Source organism: Amblyraja radiata, chromosome 3 (assembly GCF_010909765.2).
Source record: "Amblyraja radiata isolate CabotCenter1 chromosome 3, sAmbRad1.1.pri, whole genome shotgun sequence".
Taxonomy (NCBI): Eukaryota; Metazoa; Chordata; class Chondrichthyes; order Rajiformes; family Rajidae; genus Amblyraja; species Amblyraja radiata.
The window spans coordinates 61,188,931-61,212,057 of NC_045958.1; the positions used below are offsets into that span (position 1 = coordinate 61,188,931).

At 42.5% G+C, this 23,127-nt stretch overlaps 1 protein-coding gene across 1 annotated transcript in view; it reads left to right on the forward strand.

The window, feature by feature from the left end:
- The window catches only part of frmpd1 (FERM and PDZ domain containing 1), a 132,107-nt gene that overhangs the window by 46,542 nt on the left and 62,438 nt on the right, over window positions 1–23,127 (forward strand). The window contains exons 3-8 of the mRNA XM_033017891.1: window positions 8,797–8,948; window positions 14,216–14,318; window positions 16,312–16,357; window positions 18,373–18,477; window positions 19,596–19,691; window positions 22,736–22,861. Of these exons, the coding sequence (XP_032873782.1) occupies window positions 8,797–8,948; window positions 14,216–14,318; window positions 16,312–16,357; window positions 18,373–18,477; window positions 19,596–19,691; window positions 22,736–22,861 (628 nt within the window). The remainder of the gene's footprint in view (window positions 1–8,796; window positions 8,949–14,215; window positions 14,319–16,311; window positions 16,358–18,372; window positions 18,478–19,595; window positions 19,692–22,735; window positions 22,862–23,127) is intronic.

Below are 23,127 nucleotides of genomic sequence, written 5' to 3' on the forward strand. Positions count from 1 at the left end.
AACTATACATCAGGAGGTGCAACTCCAGAGCCAACAATATCATGAGAGACCCCTTCCACCCCTGCAACGGACTGTTCCAGCTGCTACGGTCAGGCAAACGCCTCCGTTGCCATGCGGTGAGAACAGAGAGGTTGAGAAGGAGTTTCTTCCCAGAGGCCATTCGGACTGTAAACGCCTATCTCACCAGGGACTAACTCTACTGAACGTTTTTCCTTCCATTATTTATTATGTAAAGGTATATGTGTGTTATGATTGTGTTTATAGTTTGTTTGGTTGTTTGGTTGTTTGTCTTTTTGCACAAAAGTCCTCGAGCATTGACACTTTCATTTCACTGCACATCTCGTATGTGTATGTGACAAATAGACTTCACTTGACTTGACTTGGCATTTGTCTCATGGCTGTAGCTTATAACTGGAAATTAATAGCATCATTTGGGAAAGAAAGATCACTTTGAAAGGATTTGAGCGATGGAACATCAGAAAAGGTTATGCGAGTAGAAAACAACTTTGGGAAAACAATAGTAACTGTGATTAGAAACAGCTGAGTTAATGTCTGGGAAGAGGCTTTAGAGATAAAGGTGGCTGACACACTGATGTAATCAAATTCAAAACCTGAGTAATGTTGTTGACATTAAGTAAGGGGGATGTGTGCAGGAATGTACACATTTTAGAGACCATATACTATTTTATTGATATATATGTTCCTTGATGTGATATCTATGGGGAGAAAGCAGGCATGGGATACTGATTTTGGCTGATCAGCCATGATCATATTGAATGGCGGTGCTGCCTCGAAGGGCCGAATAGCCTACTCCTGCACCTTTTCTTTGTTTCTATGTTTCTATGTTGCTATCTTTCTTACTATGGATGAAGATCGGAACATAGTGAATCAGATACATTTATTCTGAGTCCTGATGGTTCATTCTGTCCAGAACCTGCTCAGCAACTTTGCTTTTTAAACACTGCATCTCATTACAACATGTTTTTTTAAAATTCTACAGCCCATTGTAGCTGTCACTGGCAAAGCAAGGATTTATTGCTCATCTCTAAGTGCTCACGAGAATGTGGTGGTGAGTTGTGTTCTTGAATCACTGCAATTCCTATGGTGAAGGTCCTGCAGTGACATTGGGTGTGGAGTTCCAGAAGTTAAAGCAGCATCGATGAAGGAACAATTATATATCTCCAGGTTAGGATGGCCTGTAGCTTGGCAGAGGAACTGTAGTCTGGAGGTTTTCCCATGCTTCTGTTGACCTTGTCCTTCTTGTGATTGAGATTGTAGGTTTGAGAGGTCATGTCAGTGTACCCTGGGTGAGGAACCACAACACAATTTGTAAATGGTACATACTGGGGCAACTGTGTACTAATGGTGAAGGGAATTAATGTTTTGAGTGGATGATGGTATACTAATCAAGTAACTGCTTTGACCTTGATGGTCTTCCCTCTTGATTACTGCACACTTTCTGTAATATTGTTCATGAAGACCACTGCCACTTTTTGTTGCATAAAGAAATAAAACCTTTTGAAAAGCACTGAGCACTTTCAGCTATTGCAGGTTTGATTCCCTTCTGTCTATAATAAAACAATAATGATGGTCCTTTGTGAAATCTGTAAAAGCATTTATGAATTATTTATTGGCAGAACGAGCCAATTTCAATCTCCTTGTCAGGCCACAAAGCTCTCCTGACAGACTGATGTCAGATTAAATTTAACCTAACAAAACAATGACTCCTCCATTCGGATTCTTTGCTGCAATCCAGGCTCTTCTGCAGTAAATACTTGTGGAATTTCTACAGCTTGATTGGAAATCTGCAGACACAGCAGGATCATTGAGCAGGGTCTGAAGATAAGCCTGAGAAACACCTCTGAGCAAGATCTGTCAGCCTGAACCATTAATAGTGGTGGGTGTGGATATGTGTGGTGTCGGTATGTTACTCTATTAAGGTATAGAAACCAAGAAACATAGAACATAGAAAATAGGCGCAATAGTAAGTCATTCGGCCCTTCGAGCCAGCATCGCCATTCAATATGATCATGGCTGATCATCCAGAATCATTACCCCATTCCTGCTTTTCCCCCATATCCCTTGATTCCTTTAGCCCTAAGAGCTAAATCAACATCCAGTGAATTGGCCTCCACTGCATTCTGTGGTAGAGAATAAGCGAGTTTGGTATTTCGAAAAACGCAAGGAATCATGGGATTTGTCAAAGGTCATTCACCATAAAGAAAATGCGAACGAAGCGCCGGATGAAGAATCTGTGTATAAATTCTTATCTTTATTCATAATTTATATGGGTACAAGAGCAGAGAGGCAGGGGGGTGTAAAATGAGAGTAGAAGCAATAGGTAGCAAGGTGAAAAGTAAAAGTGGCAGGCAGACAAAACCAGGGCAAAAATCAAAAAGGGTCACTTTTCAACATAATTGTATAAGGGGTAAGAGTGTTGTAAAAACAAGCCTGAAGGCTTTGTGTCTCAATGCAAGGAGTATTCGTAATAAGGTGGATGAGTTGAACGTGCAGATAGCCATTAATGATTATGATATAGTTGGGATCACGGAGACATGGCTCCAGGGTGACCAAGGCTGGGAGCTGAACATCCAGGGATATTCAATATTCAGGAGGGATAGAGAGAAAGGAAAAGGAGGTGGGGTAGCGTTGCTGGTTAGAGAGGAGATTAACGCAATGGAAAGGAAGGACATTAGTTTGGAGGATGTGGAATCGGTATGGGTAGAGCTGCGAAACACTAAGGGGCAGAAAACGCTGGTGGGTGTTGTGTACAGGGCACCTAACAGTAGTAGTGAAGTTGGAGATGGTATCAAACAGGAAATTAGAAATGCGTGCGACAAAGGCAAAACAGTTATAATGGGTGACTTCAATCTAGGCGCAGTCGTCTTTCTTACAGTTTGGCTTTCTTCCCAACCAATTGTTCAAGCGCTTTTGATTGCAACATGAGCCTTAATTTAGTGCAACAAAGAAACTGACAAGTTACTAAAGAATCAAATTGACAGGGGTGCTGAGGAAGAGGATTTCTTGGAATGTATGTGGGATAGTTATCTAAATCAACATGTAGAGGAACCAACGAGAGAGCAGGCTATTTTAGACTGGGTATTGAGTAATGACGAAGGGTTAGTTAGCAGTCTTGTTGTGCGTGGCCCCTTGGGCAAGAGTGACCATAATATGGTTGAGTTCTTCATTAGGATGGAGAGTGACATTGTTAATTCAGAAACAATGGTTCTGAAATTAAAGAAAGGTAACTTTGAGGGTATGAGACGTGAATTGGCCAAGATTGACTGGCAATTAATTCTAAAAGGGTTGACGGTGGATATGCAATGGAAGACATTTAAAGACTGCATGGATGAACTTCAAAGATTGTTCATCCCAGTTTGGCAAAAGAATAAATCAGGGAAGGTAGTGCATCCGTGGATAACAAGGGAAATCAGGGATAGTATCAAAGCGAAGGATGATGCGTACAAATTAGCCAGAAAAAGCAGCATACCAGAGGACTGGGAGAAATTCAGAGACCAGCAGAGGAGGACAAAGGGCTTAATTAGGAAAGGAAAAATAGATTATGAAAGAAAACTGGCAGGGAACATAAAAACTGACTGCAAAAGTTTTTATAGATATGTGAACAGAAAGAGATTAGTTAAAACAAATGTAGGTCCCTTGCAGTCAGAAACAGGTGAGTTGATCATGGGGAACAAGGATATGGCGGACCAATTGAATAACTACTTTGGTTCCGTCTTCACTAAGGAAGACATAAATAATCTGCCGGAAATAGCAGGGGACCGCGGGTCAAAGGAGTTGGAGGAATTGAGTGAAATCCAGGTTAGTCGGGAAGTGGTGTTGGGTAAATTGAATGGATTAAAGGTTGATAAATCCCCAGGGCCAGATAGGCTGCATCCCAGAGTACTTAAGGAAGTAGCTCCAGAAATAGTGGATGCATTAGTAATAATCTTTCAAAACTCTTTAGATTCTGGAGTAGTTCCTGAGGATTGGCGGGTAGCAAACGTAACCCCTCTTTTTAAGAAGGGAGGGAGAGAGAAAACGGGGAATTACAGACCAGTTAGTCTAACATCGGTAGTGGGGAAACTGCTAGAGTCAGTTATTAAAGATGGGATAGCAGCACATTTGGAAAGTGGTGAAATCATTGGACAAAGTCAGCATGGATTTATGAAAGGTAAATCATGTCTGACGAATCTTATAGAATTTTTCGAGGATGTAACTAGTAGCGTGGATAGGGGAGAACCAGTGGATGTGGTGTATCTGGACTTCCAGAAGGCTTTCGACAAGGTCCCACATAAGAGATTAGTATACAAACTTAAAGCACACGGCATTGGGGGTTCAGTATTGATGTGGATAGAGAACTGGCTGGCAAACAGGAAGCAAAGAGTAGGAGTAAACGGGTCCTTTTCACAATTACGGGCAGTGACTAGTGGAGTACCGCAAGGCTCATTGCTGGGACCCCAGCTATTTACAATATATATTAATGATCTGGGTGAGGGAATTGAAGGCAATATCTCCAAGTTTGCGGGTGACACTAAGCTGGGGGACAGTGTTAGCTGTGAGGAGGATGCTAGGAGACTGCAAGGTGACTTGGATAGGCTGGGTGAGTGGGCAAATGTTTGGCAGATGCAATATAATGTGGATAACTGTGAGGTTATCCATTTTGGTGGCAAAAACAGGAAAACAGACTATTATCTAAATGGTGGCCGATTAGGAAAAGGGGAGATGCAGCGAGACCTGGGTGTCATGGTATACCAGTCATTGAAAGTAGGCATGCAGGTGCAGCAGGCAGTGAAGAAAGCGAATGGTATGTTAGCTTTCATAGCAAAAGGATTTGAGTATAGGAGCAGGGAGGTTCTACTGCAGTTATACAGGGTCTTGGTGAGACCACACCTGGAGTATTGCGTACAGTTTGGTCTCCAAATCTGAGGAAGGACATTATTGCCATAGAGGGAGTGCAGAGAAGGTTCACCAGACTGATTCCTGGGATGTCAGGACTGTCTTATGAAGAAAGACTGGATAGACTTGGTTTATACTCTCTAGAATTTAGGAGATTGAGAGGGGATCTTATAGAAACTTACAAAATTCTTAAGGGGTTGGACAGGCTAGATGCAGGAAGATTGTTCCCGATGTTGGGGAAGTCCAGGACAAGGGGTCACAGCTTAAGGATAAGGGGGAAATCCTTTAAAACCGAGATGAGAAGAACTATTTTCACACAGAGAGTGGTGAATCTCTGGAACTCTCTGCCACAGAGGGTAGTTGAGGCCAGTTCATTGGCTATATTTAAGAGGGAGTTAGGTGTGGCCCTTGTGGCTAAGGGGATCAGAGGGTATGGAGAGAAGGCAGGTACGGGACACTGAGTTGGATGATCAGCCATGATCATATTGAATGGCGGTGCAGGCTCGAAGGGCCGAATGGCCTACTCCTGCACCTAATTTCTATGTTTCTATGTTTCTATATGTAAAAAAATATTTAATCTGAGGAAAGGGGGTGCCATGTGGTCACATTATAGGAAAATTAATGTATTCCAGACTGGAACACAACGATGATAGTTTCTGAGTCGAATTTCACTATTCTGCTAATTTCAAGGCAATGGAATTCATCAGCCTCGTCTATGAATACAAATGAGAAATGAAATTCTCGATTCCAGAGAGACTCCCATAAATGGTCAACTCATTCCCCCAAAGGAACAGGTAGTGGGAGAGCGGGGTGTAACTGCGAGAGAGAGGGGGCAGATGCAAGTGGGAGACAGGGAAGAGCGAGCACACAGATCCGCGCCTCATCCGCAGCCAGGATCGAACCCGGGTCCCTGGCGCCGCAAGTGCTGCCGAACCGCCACTGGACCACCCAGCCCCCCCCCCCACCCGCCTCCACTAGTATCCCATCCCCATCCGGGGAACGGCTGGAGACGTCCGGGGAACGGCTGGAGACGTCCGGGGCGACCTCGGACTGACGACACCAGCGGCCCCAGGCACACAGCTGGTGCGGAGAAGAAGTGCCAACCCCAGCTCAACACCGCCTGACCCGCCAGGACACTGCAACACCCCGTGCGCATCCCCGTCGATGACCAGTGTCAAAAAATTCCAGAAGATTAGTCAAACATAATTTCTCCTTCATAAATCCATGTCGATTTGACCGAGCCTGTCACTTCTTTCCAAATGCACTGCTATTACACCTTTAATAATCAGCTCAAGCATCTTCCCCACTCCCGATGTGAGGCTAACTGGTCTATAATTCCCTGTTTTCTCTCTCCCTCCTTTCTTTAAAAAGTGGGGTTACATTAGCTAACCTCCAGTCCACAGGAACTGATCCAGAATCTATAGAACATTGCAAAATGGGGATTTATCTGCTTTCAATTCTGACAGGTTACTCAGCACCTTTTCCTGACCAATGTGGATTTCCTTCAGTTCCACCCTCCTGCTAGATCCTCGATCCCCTAGTTTTTCTGGGAGATTGTTTGTGTCTTCATTAGTGAAGACAGAACCAAAGTACTTGCTTAACTGGTCTGGCATTTCCTGTTTCCCATTATAAATTCACATGTTACTGACTGTAAGGGACCTACATTAGTCTTCACTAATCTTTTCCTCTTCACATATCTATAGAATCTACAGTATAGTATATTAAATATAGAAACAAGGAACTGCAGATGCTGGTTTACAAAAAAAGACACGTGCTAGAGTAACTCAGTTGGTCCTGAAGTGTCTCTGGAGAACATGGATGGGTGACGTTTCGGATTGGGACCCTCTTTATGATACGATACAATATGATACAACTTTATTTATTGCAGGAGGGAAATTGGTCTGCCAAAGGTCAAGAAACACAACAAGATACATGAAACATTAAATTAAAGTGATGAGGGGAGGGGAGGTGGGGAGAGGGGGAAGCGGGAAGCGGAGTCCACAGCAGAAAGAGGAGGAGTTGTACTGTTCGATAGCCACAGTGAAAAAGGATCTTCTGTGGCGTTCTGTGCTACATCTTGATTATTGTGGGGTGTTAGGGAAGAAAGGTGGAAGAGGGGGCAGGACAATGTCTGGCAGGTAATAGGTGGATACAGGTGACGGTGTGTGGCATTTATAGGCAGGTGATTGGACAAAGGCCAGAGATAAAAAGACAGAAGGTGTGAATGTTACTATATTTGACTGTACATGTGCACTCCTCATGGTCACGCTTTCCAGCTCCTTTAAAAAAAAAATGTTTAAATTATTTTTATTAGAAGCAATTGTACAAGAATTGTACACTCGGCATGTAAAATTATACAATTATTGTACAGCTTCAATTTTGATCGTTTAACCTGAAAATGAAGGAAAAGAAGAGAGAAAGAACAAGAGGGAAAAAGTGAAAAGTGAAAAAATAGAATCCCTAGGCTACCAAAGTAGTGTGGCCAAAGAGTGAATAAGGATATACAAAAGGAAAAGGAAAAAAAGAAAAAAAACCAAAACAAAAAAACAAAACAAAAAAAAACAAAGAAAAAACTGGAGATATACCTTTCAGGTCCTTTTTAAATGCAACACAGCAGTTTGATCCCACCTCAAGCAAATTCAGGCCTATTATCTCTGATTCAAATTGCCAAGAGAAAACTGACAAGAAGATTTCAGAGTGCTCACCATTATCTTAAAGTCCCTCCATAATCAATTCCCTACTCGTGTAGCGTGTCTATTTCCACTAATGGTCTTGCATTAATAATTAACCCATCACTGTACATCACTGCAATGAAAGGGAGTGTCAGGGCATCTTTCTGAATGGGAAGGCAGATGCTGGCTATGGAAGCATTTTGTAAAAGCACTGTGAAAGTGCATAAACAAGGATTATTGAGGTAACAGAGATTCCCTCTGTATTTTTATGAAATTCAAAATGGAATTAAAATGATTTTCAATTTTATTCAGGTTCCTTTATTAAAATATATTACTGGGTTAAGCCAGTTAACACGGAAGTTAACACGGGGAGAATAAGTGTTCGACACGGACTAGAAGGGCTGAGATGGCCTGTTTCCGTGCTGTAATTGTTATATGGTTATATGGCTATTTGTGGTAAGAACCATATAGTGAAACAAGAAACATAATGTTAAAGTTAAGGACAGGATTTTTGGACGGAAACTCTTTTTTCATAAAGGGAAGAGGAAATCTGGTACTCGTCCTCTCAAAAGAGTGTGGCAGCTCTGTCAATTGCAACTATCAAGAGTGAAGTGCAGAGATCTATTTTGTGTATGAATATCTAAAGGGGTAAATGGTAGAATTAAAAGGCGGGCCATGGCCAAAGAGTTGAGTAGCATCCTCCTCACCTTCCCATTCATTCCTGTTTCTGGAGATTTTTTGAAGGAAGATCTGGAAAATAGTGTGATGGCTGAAATGCAGTATTGTGGATGCAGCCTTATATTCTCCTAGTCTCAGAAAACTGGCAGAGATGATTCTGGAGTCATTGGCATCTATTCTACTAACTCTCAGAGAGGTTCCTGTGCCTTTGATATTTCTCAGGGGTCAAGGAAAGCGCGTTCACGTCACGGCCCTGTTTCCACAAATCTTTCCCCCACCACGCACAAGAAGCACAAGAAGCGACAAGACAGACACCATTGTTTGCAGATGCTGAGAAGTGTGTTCAGCTCTGGTTGAACATCTAATATTGTGTGTGGGCCCACCAGCGGGTTCACTCTCCCCCAGGTATAAAGGGGGGGGGGGGGGGATGACCCATGATAGACCTCCAATGAGGAATTTATAGATCATATGGAGGAAAAAATGTGGGTTTTATTTTCAATGTTATTCAAAATACTTGCTAAATGAGATCCTGGTTTGTTTCTGATTTAAGGAATCGAGCTGCTGCTGATGAAGTGTCTGCTAATACAAACCAGCTAGACGTCCCGATAACAGTGACAGTAAAGATTAACAAAGATCCACTGCTGGATTACGGATTTCTTCTATCAAAAGATACACCAACATGTGTGAAGTCTATCAGTGCAGGTAATTATCTAGAAGAGCAGGAAAGAAGAGGATGGATCAAGGAAACAACTGCCAGAAAGAATGGGATGAGGTTTTACTTAGTTAATGTCTGATATGTTTCTAGCACCCACACACAACTCACTGACTTCATCCATTTCATCACTAACTTCCACCCGGCACTCAAATACACCTGGACCATTTCCGACATTTCCCTACCATTTCTAGACCTCACTATCTCCATCGCAGGTGATAGACTACTGACTGACATCCACTATAAACCCACTGACTCCCATGGCTATTTGGACTACACTTCTTCCCACCCTGCTTCCAGTAAGGACTCCATCCCCTACTCCCAATTCCTCCATCTACAACGCATATGCACCCAGGATGAGGTGTTCCACACCAGGGCATCGGAGATGTCCTCATTCTTCAGAAAATGGGGGTTTCCCTCTTCTACTATAGATGAGGCTCTCACCAGGGTCCCTTCTATACCCCGTAACTCTGCTCTCACTCCCCATCCCCCCCCCACTCGTAACATGGGCAGCGTCTCCCTTGTCCTCACCTTCCACCCTACCAGCCGTCACATACAACAAATAATCCTCCGCCATTTTCACCACCTCCAACGGGATCCCACCACTGGTCACATCTTCCCATCTCCTCCCCTATCTGCTTTCTGCAAAGACCGCTCCCCCCGTAACTCCCTGGTCAATTCGTCCCTTCCCACCCAAACCACCCCCTCTCCTGGTACTTTCCCTTGCAACCGCAGAAATGCTACACTTGTCGCTTTACCGCCCCCTTTGACTCCATTCAAGGATCCAAGCAGTCTTTCCAGGAGCGGCAAAGGTTCACCTGCACCTCCTCCAACCTCATGTATTGCATCCGCTACTCTAGGCATCAGCTGCTTTACACCGGTGAGACATTGGCGATCGCTTCGCCTAATACCTCCGCTCGGTTCTCATTAACCTACCTGATCTCCCGGTGGCTCAGAACTTGAACTTCCCCTCCCATTCCGAATCCGACCTTTCAATCCTGGGCCTCCTCCATGGCCAAAGTAAGGATCATCGTAAATTGGAGGAGCAGCACCTCATATTTCACTTGGGCAGTTTGCACCCCAGCGGTATGAAAATTGACTTCTCTAATTTCAGGTAGTCCCTGCTTTCTCTTCCCCTTCTCAGCTCTCCCTCAGCCCACTGTCTCTACCTCTTCCTCTCTTCTTTCTGCCCCCCCCCCCCCCCACCCTCACATCAGTCTGAAGAAGGGTCTCGACCCAAAACGTTGCCTATTTCCTTTGCTCCATAGATGCTGACTCACCCGCTGAGTTTCTCCAGCATTTTTGTCGGCCTATAATTTCCCATCGCTATTCCTCCAGTACCTACACAGATGTCTAACAACACTTCTCAATCTTTGCTTTTATGGCATCATTTTGTCTTGGTTAATAAAAACAAAATGGGCAATTTAAAAAAACCCAACAACCTTTCTCATCCTATGCCTGATTTTTCTTTCTACTAGAGTCAAAGCAAAGACTCCAAACAATATTGTCCATTTTGTACTGAATAAAAATGTATAACAATATCGAGGGGTCCAATCACCCCCTTAAGTTTATGCTGGCTCACAGAACAATTCCAACAATCCCATTGCCCCTATTATCCTCCCAAATATCTTCATGAACACCCTCCTGATTCTCAAACCACCCTCTTCTAATGGAGGCAATCTACAGCAGCCAATTATGGTACTAAACATGGCGCCATTGGGATATGGGAAGAAACTGTAGCATTCTGGGGAAACACAAAGGGAATATGCAAACTCCAAATAGACAGCATCAGCGAACAGTATCCAACCAGAGCTGGTGGAGCTGTGACACAGCTACACTACCTCCTGCGTCACAGAGCATATTGAGCAGGGAGGAGCAGAAATTGAAGCCCATTGAAGCAGTATAAGCCCAAACCCTAGATGGGCTTTTCAGGAGAGAGGTTAGGAAACACAGCTGCACTCAGGACAAAGAAACTTGGAACTCACCTGCAAATGGCGAGTGATGCTTGGCCAATAGTTGATTTGAAAATCTGAAAACAATAGATTATTTTTAGACAAAGGCATTAGGGATATGGTGCAAAGACAGATATGAGGAGTAAGATCGGAAAATAGTCTAAATCAAGGTGAAGATGGAACAGCCTCAAGTGGCCTTCTCTTATTCCTCAGCTCTGTGGCCTTCTCTTATTCTTCTGTCCGATGAGGGGCAAAACTGCTGCAACACTGGCCCCTGCTGGTCTGACGCTTTCCCGGAGCATATGGTCATGGGAATTGGATTAGTTTAAATGCACTGATGGGTTCCAAAGCAGCTGCTGAACCCATGAAAAATGGAGCACCTTGCAGACCATAGCTTGGGGAATCTTGCACACATCGGAAGATGTGATATGGAGAATACTTTGTTATACTCCCACTGGTAGGGGTGGGATCACATTTGCAGATCACTGCCCCTCCAGCCTGGGCTCCTCCAGCCCCCCAATCAGCCTTAACAAGGGCCGGTGCCAGAGAAGTAAGTCGCCAAGATTCAGGTGCCAGTGCTGGGTGAGCTGCCTCTGGAGTCATCATGTCATGTCTACTCTGGGCCCAAGACCCAAATTCAAGTTGATCCTTCTGTTTCTAGTCTGCAGTATAGAATCAGACCCAATAACAGACTCGTACATTCTTTCTCCTCTCGAGTAACACCAGGTCTGTGTGATTGACAAGTCTGTTCACAAACAGTATATAAGGTACAGCCATGTACTAGGGTGGCACGGTGGCGCAGCAGTAGAGTTGCTGCCTTACAGCGCCAGAGACACGGTTTCGATCTCGACTATGAGTGCTGTCTGTACGGAGTTTGTACATTCTCCCCATGACCTGCGTGGGTTTTCTCCGAGATCTTCGGTTTCCTCCCACACTCCAAAGACGTACAGGTTTATAGATTAATTGGCTTGGTATAAATGTTAAAAAAATTGTTGCTAATGTGTGTAGGATAGTGTTAATGTGCAAGGATCACTGGTCGGCGGTGCGGACTTCAGTGGACCGAATGCCCTGTTTCTGTGCTGTATCTCTAAACTAAACTAATATGAACCTTTGCTTCCTTCTGCCTTTGGCTCTGACTGCACTTCCCCTCACACACTCTGTGTCAGGAGTTGATATGCGGGGGTGGCTTAGAACAACAATCCCTCATTACTCCAGCCAAATCAGAAATCATAGCTATTTGCGATTCACAAGCAGAAATGGGCCGTGTTTTACAGCTGCCTCTGTCTCAGGGCTCGTATTAAGTATCATCAAATGGAATATTCATCTGCCAAGAGTTCAGTGAATCCTTTTGGGACCTCTATAATTAGCGGCTAATTTATTTCTATACAAAAGCTGTTATTGTGACTGATTCCCATAACCCAAGACCCTAAAACAAACAAGCTTAGAATTGACAGATTTGAATGGGATCTGAACCAGTGAAAGAACTTGCCTATCCTACATCTTGAGAGGCCAGGAGTGTTTAATTGTCACAGACTAACAACGGAGCAATGAAATTCTTACTTGCAGCAGCTTAACAGTTCCGTAAGTGCAATATGCATAGATAATATAATGATGGAAAAAAATATATGAATGAATGAATGAATGAATATGTTTATTGGCCAAGTATTCACATACAAGCAATTTGCCTTGGTGCTCTGCCCACAAGTGACAACATGACATACAGTGATAGTTAGGAATGACACATAAAACATTAAACATTAATAATAAAACATTATTGATTAAATGGGATATATTAATAACCATAACACTAGTATGAAAAACCAAAGTCCATAGTGCATCCTATGACACAGCCCATAGAAGGTCATATTTGCTGAGGTTAGTGTGTAATGTTCAAGAGCCTGATGGCTGATGGGGACAAACTAGTCTTGAACCTGGTTGTCATGGTTTTCAGAGTCCTGTTCCTTCTTCCTGATGATAGGAGCGAGATGAGAGCATGGCCTTCGTGGTGTGGGTCTTCAATGAAATTGGCTGTTTTTTTGAGGCAGCATCACCAATAGATCCCTTGAATGGTGTGGATGTTAATAACTGTGATGGATCAGGTGGTAATCTCATAATTACCTGACTCTGTGGCAAGGAGAGTATCAAACGGAGTATTTAACAGAAATTCAATGTGTGTGTCCTCCCTGTAACTTTATATCTGTCAAAAGATATTGAATGGACAATTGGCTAAATTCTTGACGGATGCTCTGGGCTCCTGGCACCGTTCCAAAGCAGTAATGACCACTCTTTAGGTTTCCTTTGTAGAGACACCAAACGTCGTGAATAAACGGTTTCTTTATTCAGGCATTATTGGTTAGATCTACATACACGTTTAGTCCTCTAACACAAAAGTAATTGTTGCTGCTGCGAGGCTGTTGCCTCGTGGGCTCGAGCTGAGCTCTTGCTGAGGTGGCAGGACACTCATGTGAAGAGAAAAGAGAAAGGGAGAGGGAAGGTTGACCCGGGGTTCATTATATATACAAGGACACACCCCTATACCCTGTGACAACTCCTCCCCGCCATTGCCCAGTAACGTGACCCTACACCCGACTGCCGAGGGTTTGCAAAGCAAGTGGCCTAACCACCGGGTGCCGACACACACTTTTGATTCTCTTGTGATTGTACAGTGTATCGATATTTTTCCAAACAGAACAAACACTTCAACTCAAAGTGGAAATAAAAAAATCAAAAGCGAAGCTGCAGATGCTGGGAATCTAAAAGAAAAGAAAAAATGCTTTAAACAATCAGCAAGTTGAGCAGCATCTGTGGCAAAAAAAAGGACCTTTTGTCTTTGACCTGATAGACTTTATTATGATGCTCGAGTGGGCTTGTTGAGTGTTTCCAGCATTTTCAGTTTCTGCTGAATCACATTGTATTTTATTTACACATATGATTGTAGACAACATAATAAAGGTTCTAATAAAGGTTCTCCCTGGATTACAAAATACTTGTTTTATGGAAGTATGTATTTACGCAAATTCTCCCATACATTTTTAAAGCATTTTTCCATTTAGTAATAGTAATAAAATGTTTCTGAATTTTCTTTCACGACTGGATGCAGCATATATTCCACTAGTTTAATTATGGGCAGAATTAGGGTGATTATTCCATCAAATAAAAAAATTGTAGCAAGTGCATGAAAAACATCTCATCACCTCCTCCTACCTTGACCTGCTCTGCTTTTCCAACACTTCCTTTTTATTTTTCTTCCATCATGTTTAACTAATATTGCATCCAGCCATTTGAATGTTTTTTTTGCTCCTTAGGTGGACCAGGAGAGGGAAAGCTGTTCCCAGGAGATCAGGTTATAAAGATTAACAATATACCTCTGGACTCTATTTCCCAAGAACATATAGACAATATTATCAGGTGATTAACCTTTTCACACATTTAGTGAGTAGAAAGATTTCTTAATTTACCAACAACTGAATCATTGGCAACCCCACCAGAGAAATGTGAAAGACCTTTACCTTATTAAGTAGCTTGATGTCAAACTCTCTTTAATATAAACACCTTGGGATATTTTACTTCAGTCTATGCATATTTTATGTTGCTTTGAGCTCATAAATGGAACCATTTGATCACATAAAAAGTGACAATGTGTAGTTTTTCAGAGTGGAGTTCTCTATTATTATACACAGTCTAAACATCTACTACTTAAACAGTTCCCTGTTTAATGTAAGGTTTTGTGCGGTATTACGAGTGCAATGCCCTTTGCAGGTACATACTAGAAATCTATTCCAGGCATAAACCTGCATTCCATTCTAGTCAAGCCCAGTACTTCACAGATATAGTCTAATATTCCATTACACCCATAGCCCAGTAACTTATTGCAGACACAAATCTGTTTTACATTACAGGCACAGTTCAGTACTTATTTGGACAAGCAACTGAAGACACTATTAAATCCATGGCTGAATATACCCAAATCTCCACAGCCAAGTTCTCTGCCCTGTGCAGAGTACCCCACTCTATCACACATACCACCAAATACGGTTAATCCCTGTATTGCAGTTGTTCAGATTACAGAAATTTACTTTAACAGAATTCGCAAATTTTTACCCAAAAGATTGAAACACAGAATTAATCTCACCCTCACAGAATTTATGTGAAAGATGTAAGTAAATAAACACCTTTTTTTTCAACTTGAAATTCTTCCCACAATGTTGCTTTGTGTTATGAAAATTGGGATATGGATAGTTTACTAGGAACATAAACCGCACCCTCCCCTGCCCTTCAGGTGAGGATTGTGTGCACGTGCATAGGCACGTCAAGGGTATGATTGAAGCGTACAAAGTCATACAGGGCTGACTGGGTAGATTCGGGGATGGCTGTGTTGTCCAGAACTAGGGGTGACAGTCTCCTAATTTACAATTGAGTTGAGGAGGAATTTCTTCATCCAGAGGGTGGTGAGCTTTTGAATTATCTTCTCAAGAGGCAGTGGAGGTTCAATTGCAGAATATGATTAAGACGGGGATTGATATACTTTTGAATATTTACAAAATCAAGGTTAATAGAATTAGTGTAGATATGTGGGATTAAAATAAAAGATAACCTTATTGTGGCATGTGTAAGGAACGGGCAGGAGGAGGAATACAGGAACTTGACCAGTGCCTGGAGTGAAGAGAACTGTCTCATCCTGAACACAACTAAGACTAAAGAGATGGTGGTTAACTTTGGCAGGTCCAAGCTCCCCCTTCAGCCGGTCAACGCTGCAGGGGCTGACATTGAGGTGGTGCAGACATATAAATACCTTGGAGTGCACCTTGATAACAAACTGGACTGGTCTGTCAACTCTGACTCCCTCTACAAAAAAGGCCAGAGCAGACTCTTTTTCCTCAGAAGGCTCAAATCCTTCAATGCGTGTAATGATATGCTGCACATGTTTTACAACACTGTGGTTGCAAGTGTTATTTTCTACGCTGTTGTCTGCTGGGGCAACAGCATTAGTGCAAAAAACAACAAGAAGCTGGTCAAACTGGTTAAACGAGCTAGCTCAGTGCTGGAGGGGAGAGTAGACTCTGGGATGGATGTTTAAGAATTTAATTTTCATGAACTTAACAACATTTGATGCCCAAATTTCATTAAACTCATTATTGTGGAGATATTTATGCAGCTTCTAGAATCAGAATCCATGCTGATGCAGTCACAATGGAATAAACACATCATTAAGTGCAAGCAGGAAATGCAATGTAAGACAAATTGTGCACATGTTACAAGTAGTTAAAGTTTGTTATACAAAATATGTTGCCCCAACAAGTGTGCCTTCATGCCATGAACATTAATTCCCAGGTTACTTTCGTGCCATTTTCTCTGTTTTTAACTCATCCTGTTTTAATCATTTTCCATTGGTTTGTTGCAGGGAATGTGGTAACTCAATTGCAGTCACCGTACTTCGAAATACCTCAGTAAGTAGAAACTATATTAGGAGCAGAGCTTTCTAGTTGAATTGTTGGGGCGTATTTTCCTAACCACTACGCATCAACTGAGATTGACTACAACTTAGAGTCATAGAGTCAGAGAGTGATACACTGTGGGAACAGGCCCTTTGGCCCAACTTTCCCACACCAGCCACATGTCCCAGCTACACTAGTCCTACCTGCCCATGTTTGGTCCATATCCCTCCAAACCTGTCCTGTCCATGAAAATGTCGAACTGTTTCTTAAATGTTGGGATAGTCCCTGCCTTAACTACCGCCTCTAGCAGCTTGTTCCATACACCCACCACTTTTGCATGAAAAAGTTACCCCTCAGATTCCTATTAAATCTTTTCCCCTTCATCTTAAACCTATGTCCTCTGGTCCTCGATTCATCAGCGGGCAGTGGAGGCCAAATCACTGGATGGATTTAAGAGAAAGTTAGATAGAGCTCTAGGGGCTAGTGGAATCAAGGGACATGGGGAGAAGGCAGACACAGGTTATTGATTGGGGACAATCAGCCGTGATCACAATGAATGGTGGTGCTGGCTCGAAGAGCCAAGTGGCCTCCTCCTGCACCTATTTTCTATGTTTCTATCTACTCCGGGCAAGAGACCCTGTGCATCCACCAGATCTATTCCTCTCATGATTTTATATGCCTCAATAAGATCACCCCTCATCCTCCTGTGCTCCAAGGAGTAGAATCCCAGCTTACTCAACCTCTCCCTATAGCTCAGATCCTCTACCCCTGGCAGCATCCTTGTAAATCTTCTCTGTACCCTTTCCAGCTTAACAACACCTTTCTTATACCAAGGTGCCCAGAACTGAACACAATACTCTAAATGCGGCCTCACCAACGTCTTATACAACTGCAACATGACCTTCCAACATCTATACTCAATACTCTGACTGATGAAGGCCAATGTTCAAAAAGCCTTTTTGACCACCTTATCTACCTGTGACTCCACCTTCAAGGAACCATGCACCTGCACTCCTAGATCCCTCTGCTCTAACACTCCCCAGAGGTCTACCATTCACTTTGTAGGTCCTACCCATGTTAGACATCCCAAAATGCAGCACTTCACATTTCTCTGTTTTAAATTCCATCAACCATTACTCAGCCCACCTGGCCAATCGACCAAGATCCTGCTGTGATTTTTCACAACCATCTTCACTATCTGCAAAACCACCCACTTTTGTATCATCTGCAAACTTGCTATTCATGCTGTGTATGTTCACATTCAAATCATTGATATAGATGACATGCAGTAATGGGCCCAGCACCGAACCCTGAGGCACACCACTAATCACAGGCCACTAGTCACAGGCCTCCAGTCCAAGAAGCAACCTTTCACCATCATCCTCTGCTTCCTTCCGTAAAGCCAATTTTCTATCCATTCAGCTATATCTCCTTGGACCCCATGCGATCTCACCTTCCAGAGCAGCCTACCATGTGGAACCTTGTCGAATGCTTTGCTGAAGTATTCTGAACTTCTGCCAGAGTTGCTCTGGTGCACTGGAAAAGTCTCCAAAAATAATTCAGTTTGATTCTAAATCATGTCAGTGTGTAAACTCTTTAGTCATATACATACACAAACACTTTTTAATGACATGATGTTCCTCTCTTAGCATGGTCAAATATTTGTAAAGCAATGTGTAAAATGTGAGGCATGGGGGTGCTAAAATAACAATAAGTACGTGCATACAGAAAATGAGGCAGATTCATGAGTAAGGTGAATTATTCTGACCTTGACAGGTCTAGTTGAGTCATTGAATGTTTGGAGCAGTGCAGTCTATTCAATGGGAGCAAAGACCTAGAGTTGATTTCACAAATTTGTTAGCATCAATTTAGCATGACAACTTTGGACAACATGAATCATCGTCTATACACTAATGTTAAAAGTGCAGTTGGACTTCTAATTTTCAGTCTCATCCCAGAACATCAGTGCACCAGGTTCCCCACAATGATGCCATGATTTTGATTACAGTGTCTTCTGTTATATTCAGGGGCCCAAATCATCATTTATTACTGAAGAAAAACGAGCCAGGTTGAAAAGCAACCCAGTCAAAGTACGGTTTGCTGAAGAAGTGATCGTCAATGGCCATACACAGGTTTGTGCCTCCTGCGTGTCTTTGGCTGACTGCTGACTCCATCTTTATCATTACCATTAGAGCCAAATGCTTCCAGTCTAAGAACTTTAGTTTTTCCTTGATATGCTGGTCTTTTGTCTGGATGTACCCCAGCTCCCTAAAGTTAAAATGGTTGATGGTAAGTATTAGGTAACTGTGAGCATTCTCTCCAACAGAAATACTTATTTTAATATCAAACCAGAGTGAAACTGTTTAAAATAAATAAGGGTATGGTTGCACAGAGCTCCAAAATTATACAAAATAATGTTTGACCATTAATATTCCAACTTTAATGGAACCATGCATGTTTTTTACCAGTTGTGCTACCAGGAACAGGCATTGTATCTCCTCCACTGAGGACTGATTCGTCCCCACCAAGGTGGGTCAACTGCCCATTGCATCACTCATTACTTTTTGTTTTCTGAACGCTGACCCAGCCATGTATCACATGTGAGCAGTGAGAGGAATTGGCACCAGATAGACGTGCAAAACTAAACAAGGTCAAAACTTACTATCTGTCCGGAGATCTGGGCAATAGGTTGGGTGACAGGTCTTCTGCCACTTAATGGGTGAACACTGAGCTCATAGCTACAGATATATGGACAATCACATTTCCTTACTCCAAACTCTGCTGTGTATCTTCAAAGTGATTTAATCTCTGGATGGACCATATCAATTGGTCAAATGGACCAGTGCAGCATTTTCTGACTTTTCTGGGACCCATGGATGCAGATGGAAACGTAACAACAGGATGGCGAGTAAAGTCAGGAACGTGAAATTCCAGGAGCCTTACCCTATTTTTAGCTGATGGATATTCATTGGTCTCGGGAAAGTTGGTGGATTTGCTGAAACTTTCATCCCCCCCAAAAGTAGGATTTATGTGGTTTATTAATATTATTTGTCTTCCCTCTCTTCCCATTTCATTTTATCCTTAGAATTTCAGTAGTGCTAGCTCCAGACCTATTTCCTGCACCTTCTCCCCAACTCTCTTCCACCTTCAATATAGCAGTTGTATCAGAGATAGGTAAAGATTATTGTATGACGTTGCTTTGTTCTTGTCGTGAATATCTTTGGCAGTTATTATTTTCTCTTCCTCACAGGGTAACTCACTTCTGTTCATGCCTAATGTCCTCAAGGTGTATTTGGAAAATGGACAGACTAAAGCCTTTAGATATGAAAAAAATACAACAGTGAAGGTAGGAAAGTAGTTACCTTTCTCCTTGCTGTTTTCTTTCTTCATTAAAGGTTTTGCTCAGTAAAGTGCTAGTTATTTATAATATAGGACAATCACACACACTTAATAACACAACAAAACAGGAGCAGAAGTAGGCCACCAGACCCTTTAAGTCTACTCTATCATTCAATGTGATCTATTCTGGTCTCAACTTGCCCTCTGTACTATTTCTCTATACCCAATCTATTTCCCAATCTACCAAACATTTATCAACCTCCACTTTAAGTACTTCTAATTATTCTACTTCCACCACCTGCATAGGGAGTGATATATTCTCTACAGACAACTGTGTGCAGTTTTGCAAAGCTTGTAAAAAAGTGGTGAATCATGAGAAGAAATATTTCGTCTCCTAGCATGTACAGACAGCTAAACACAAGTTGACAGCGGAGAAACTGAAGGTAGGAAATACGCAAGCTTGGCTCCTCACAATATTTACTGCTGGCTCCAATCGCAAATCTGAGTTTTCAAGTGATCTGTGCAAAGCATTCATTGATGCTGGAATTCCACGGTGGAAATTGGAAAACAAATCCCTCAGAGGTTTTTTAGGGAAATACACAAAGGAACCTATACCGAGCGAGTCATCATTACAGAAAAATTATGTTGACAGCAACTTCAACATTGTTGTGCAGAAAATTAGAGATGAAGTTGCACGCATCTTAGGCTTTGAGATGAGGCATGAAACAGGAAAGCCCAGGTAAAGCTAGCCAATTACAGTGAGAATAGGCTAACTGCACATCAGCAGCGCCAGTGATCAACATTGAACACACTCGCTCGCAGTAGCTGTGAGAAGCTAGCATTGCCTGTAATTCCATCGTGCCACCACTTCATATGAAGTTCTGCAGAATTTAATACGACTACAGCTCTGGGCCACAACAAACAAAGTGAAGACACTGTCCAAGTACCGGAACAAAGAATTTGATTCCTGGACTGCGGAATGGGCATCTTGCGATCTTGTAGGTCTCTCTTCAGAGCGGATCTCTAACTCATCCCTGCCTACTGTATCTGCATCATCCAATACTAATGACTCAGCCCATCCTCACTGCCTCAAAGGGAAAAGAGAAAAGGATAAGTAAGAGGAAAAGGAAGAAGAATGCAATGGTGGCATGGCCATTGCTTGATGCACTGGCAGGGCTGCCTAAGTTCCTGCAGTTCAGATGATCCCAATCCACTGAATGAAAGCTCAGACAAAGAGCCAAGGGATGGACATATGGATAAGACCATGGAGTAATAGGTCAAAGTGATAATGTCCAGCAAATCAAAATCTAACCATTTCCATTTGACATTGAATGGCATCATTCTTGGCTATTCTCTCACAACAACATCCAGGGAATAGTTATTTTCCAGTAACTAAGAACATGCACTTTATCGCTAAGGCAACAAAAGCATGTTGGTGGTTCTATCAGTGCAAATGCAAAGGAACTGGAGGAACTTGAATTACTCAGGACAAAGTGTCATCCTTGGATGTAAATCTGCCATCAGCATAGATTGCAGCCTGATGTCAGGCACGTGCGCTTCCCCTGCTGTACTGCAATAGACGCTGAGAGCTCAATCATCAGATGCTGCCTTGTGGTTGATCTACGAGTGTTGACATTGGAGCTGGCCATCAATTCCACTTGGAAAGGATGGGCTCCATGCTCCACACTAGCCATCTTGGAAGCTGGAGTGGCCTCCCTCACACTCCTACACATCTCCTATAGATTTTCAGGTGACACAACACTCTCCAGGCAATCATGCAATCAACCTTCACCAGTAACCACAACCAGATTTTCCTCTCACAAATGCGATGCTTTATCCCTTTCGTGGGTGGATGAGCTTTAGGGCTCATCTTACCTGTAAACTACCCAGCAGTGTCGGCAGAAAACCAATGTTTGAGCTGTTGGCTACAAGCATATGGAGTGATTCAGGGTGGGTGGGGAGATGGGGAGAGGGGGATAGATGCAGACCTATATCGCTTACCCCTTATCTTGAGACTTTGACGCCTGGATCTGGGCTCCTTAGCCAGGGAAAAAATTATTTCTTAATCTACTTAGTCAAGGCCTCAAAGAATTTTATATGTTTCATGATAACATCTCACATTCATCTAAACTTAGATAATATAAGGCTAGCCAGTCCAATCTCTCCTCCTACCTGGTGAATCCTTCAGTCAAGGTTCAAGGATATTTACTGGTCATATGTACTGAGAATGGAACAATGACATTTTTACTTGCAGCAGCATAACAAGATTGTAACACAATACACATATTTATATATATAAAAATATAAAAGCCGAACATTTATAACGAGTTATTACAATAATAGTGCAAAAAAAAACCCAAAGTCATTACTACTATCCAGGAGAGTCCATACTGTATCAGTGAATGTTTAAGTGCAATCAGTGTTTAAGAGCTTGACGGTTGTTTGGAAGAAATTGGTTTATATCTGGTGGTTACTGTTTTAAGATTCGTATTCCTCTTCCTGATGTGAAATGAGAACATGGACAGGGTCTTTGTGGGTCTTTGATTTTGCTGGCTTTGATTATTTGACGCAATGCCTCCTATAGATCCCTTCCATGGTGGGGAGGTCTGTACCTCTGATGGACTGGGCAGTGTCCACCACTCTTTGTAATCACTTTTGTTCCTGCACGATCTGAGCAGCAGTCTAAAAACGCTAAGTGACAAATTTAAAGAAGTGAAAGTTAAGAAGCCAAGAAGTTCAGAAGACAGAACAGGGGTGACGTCACTTGCAGCGCGAGCAGAGGCAGGCAGTCAGATCCACTGTGACGTCATCAGCGAGACCATCTCATTTATTTTCCAAGTTATTTGAAATGTTTGAACATTTTCATAAATAACTCGAGAAATAATGCATGAAATAATGCATAAATCTCTATCGGAATATGTAAACATCTCATTCCGAAAGGCACTTCTCCTGTGATTATGTACTGTAGTTGCATTTGTCCGGTATTGTGTTTTGTGGAATTCAGAAAAAGAATGCATTTAAATTTATCCCCAATTCTTGTCTAACTCACAGGATATCATTCTAACCTTGAAATCAAAGTTGTCCATCCGCTGCATTGAATACTTTGCATTAGTTTTGAAGGAGCAGTTCAGTGCTACTAAAGTCTATCTCTTACACGAGGATGAGATAATTGAACAGGTATGAGGAAAATCAGAGCATTGGGTTCATGAGGGAATGGGGAGGGGGGCGGGGGGGGTCAGATCATCTTGTAAAGTGGGGAATTGGATTTCCCATTGTCTTTATCTACCTGTACCTTCTTTCAACTATATTATCTAATATTGATCTCACCATGTCTGATATGTGGAATATCTAATCCCTTTGTAAAATGTTGCATCAGTATTGAATGCCAGCAATTAGGGGAAAAGAATTCCATGAAAAACCCCCAAATTTAAATAGGTGACAAT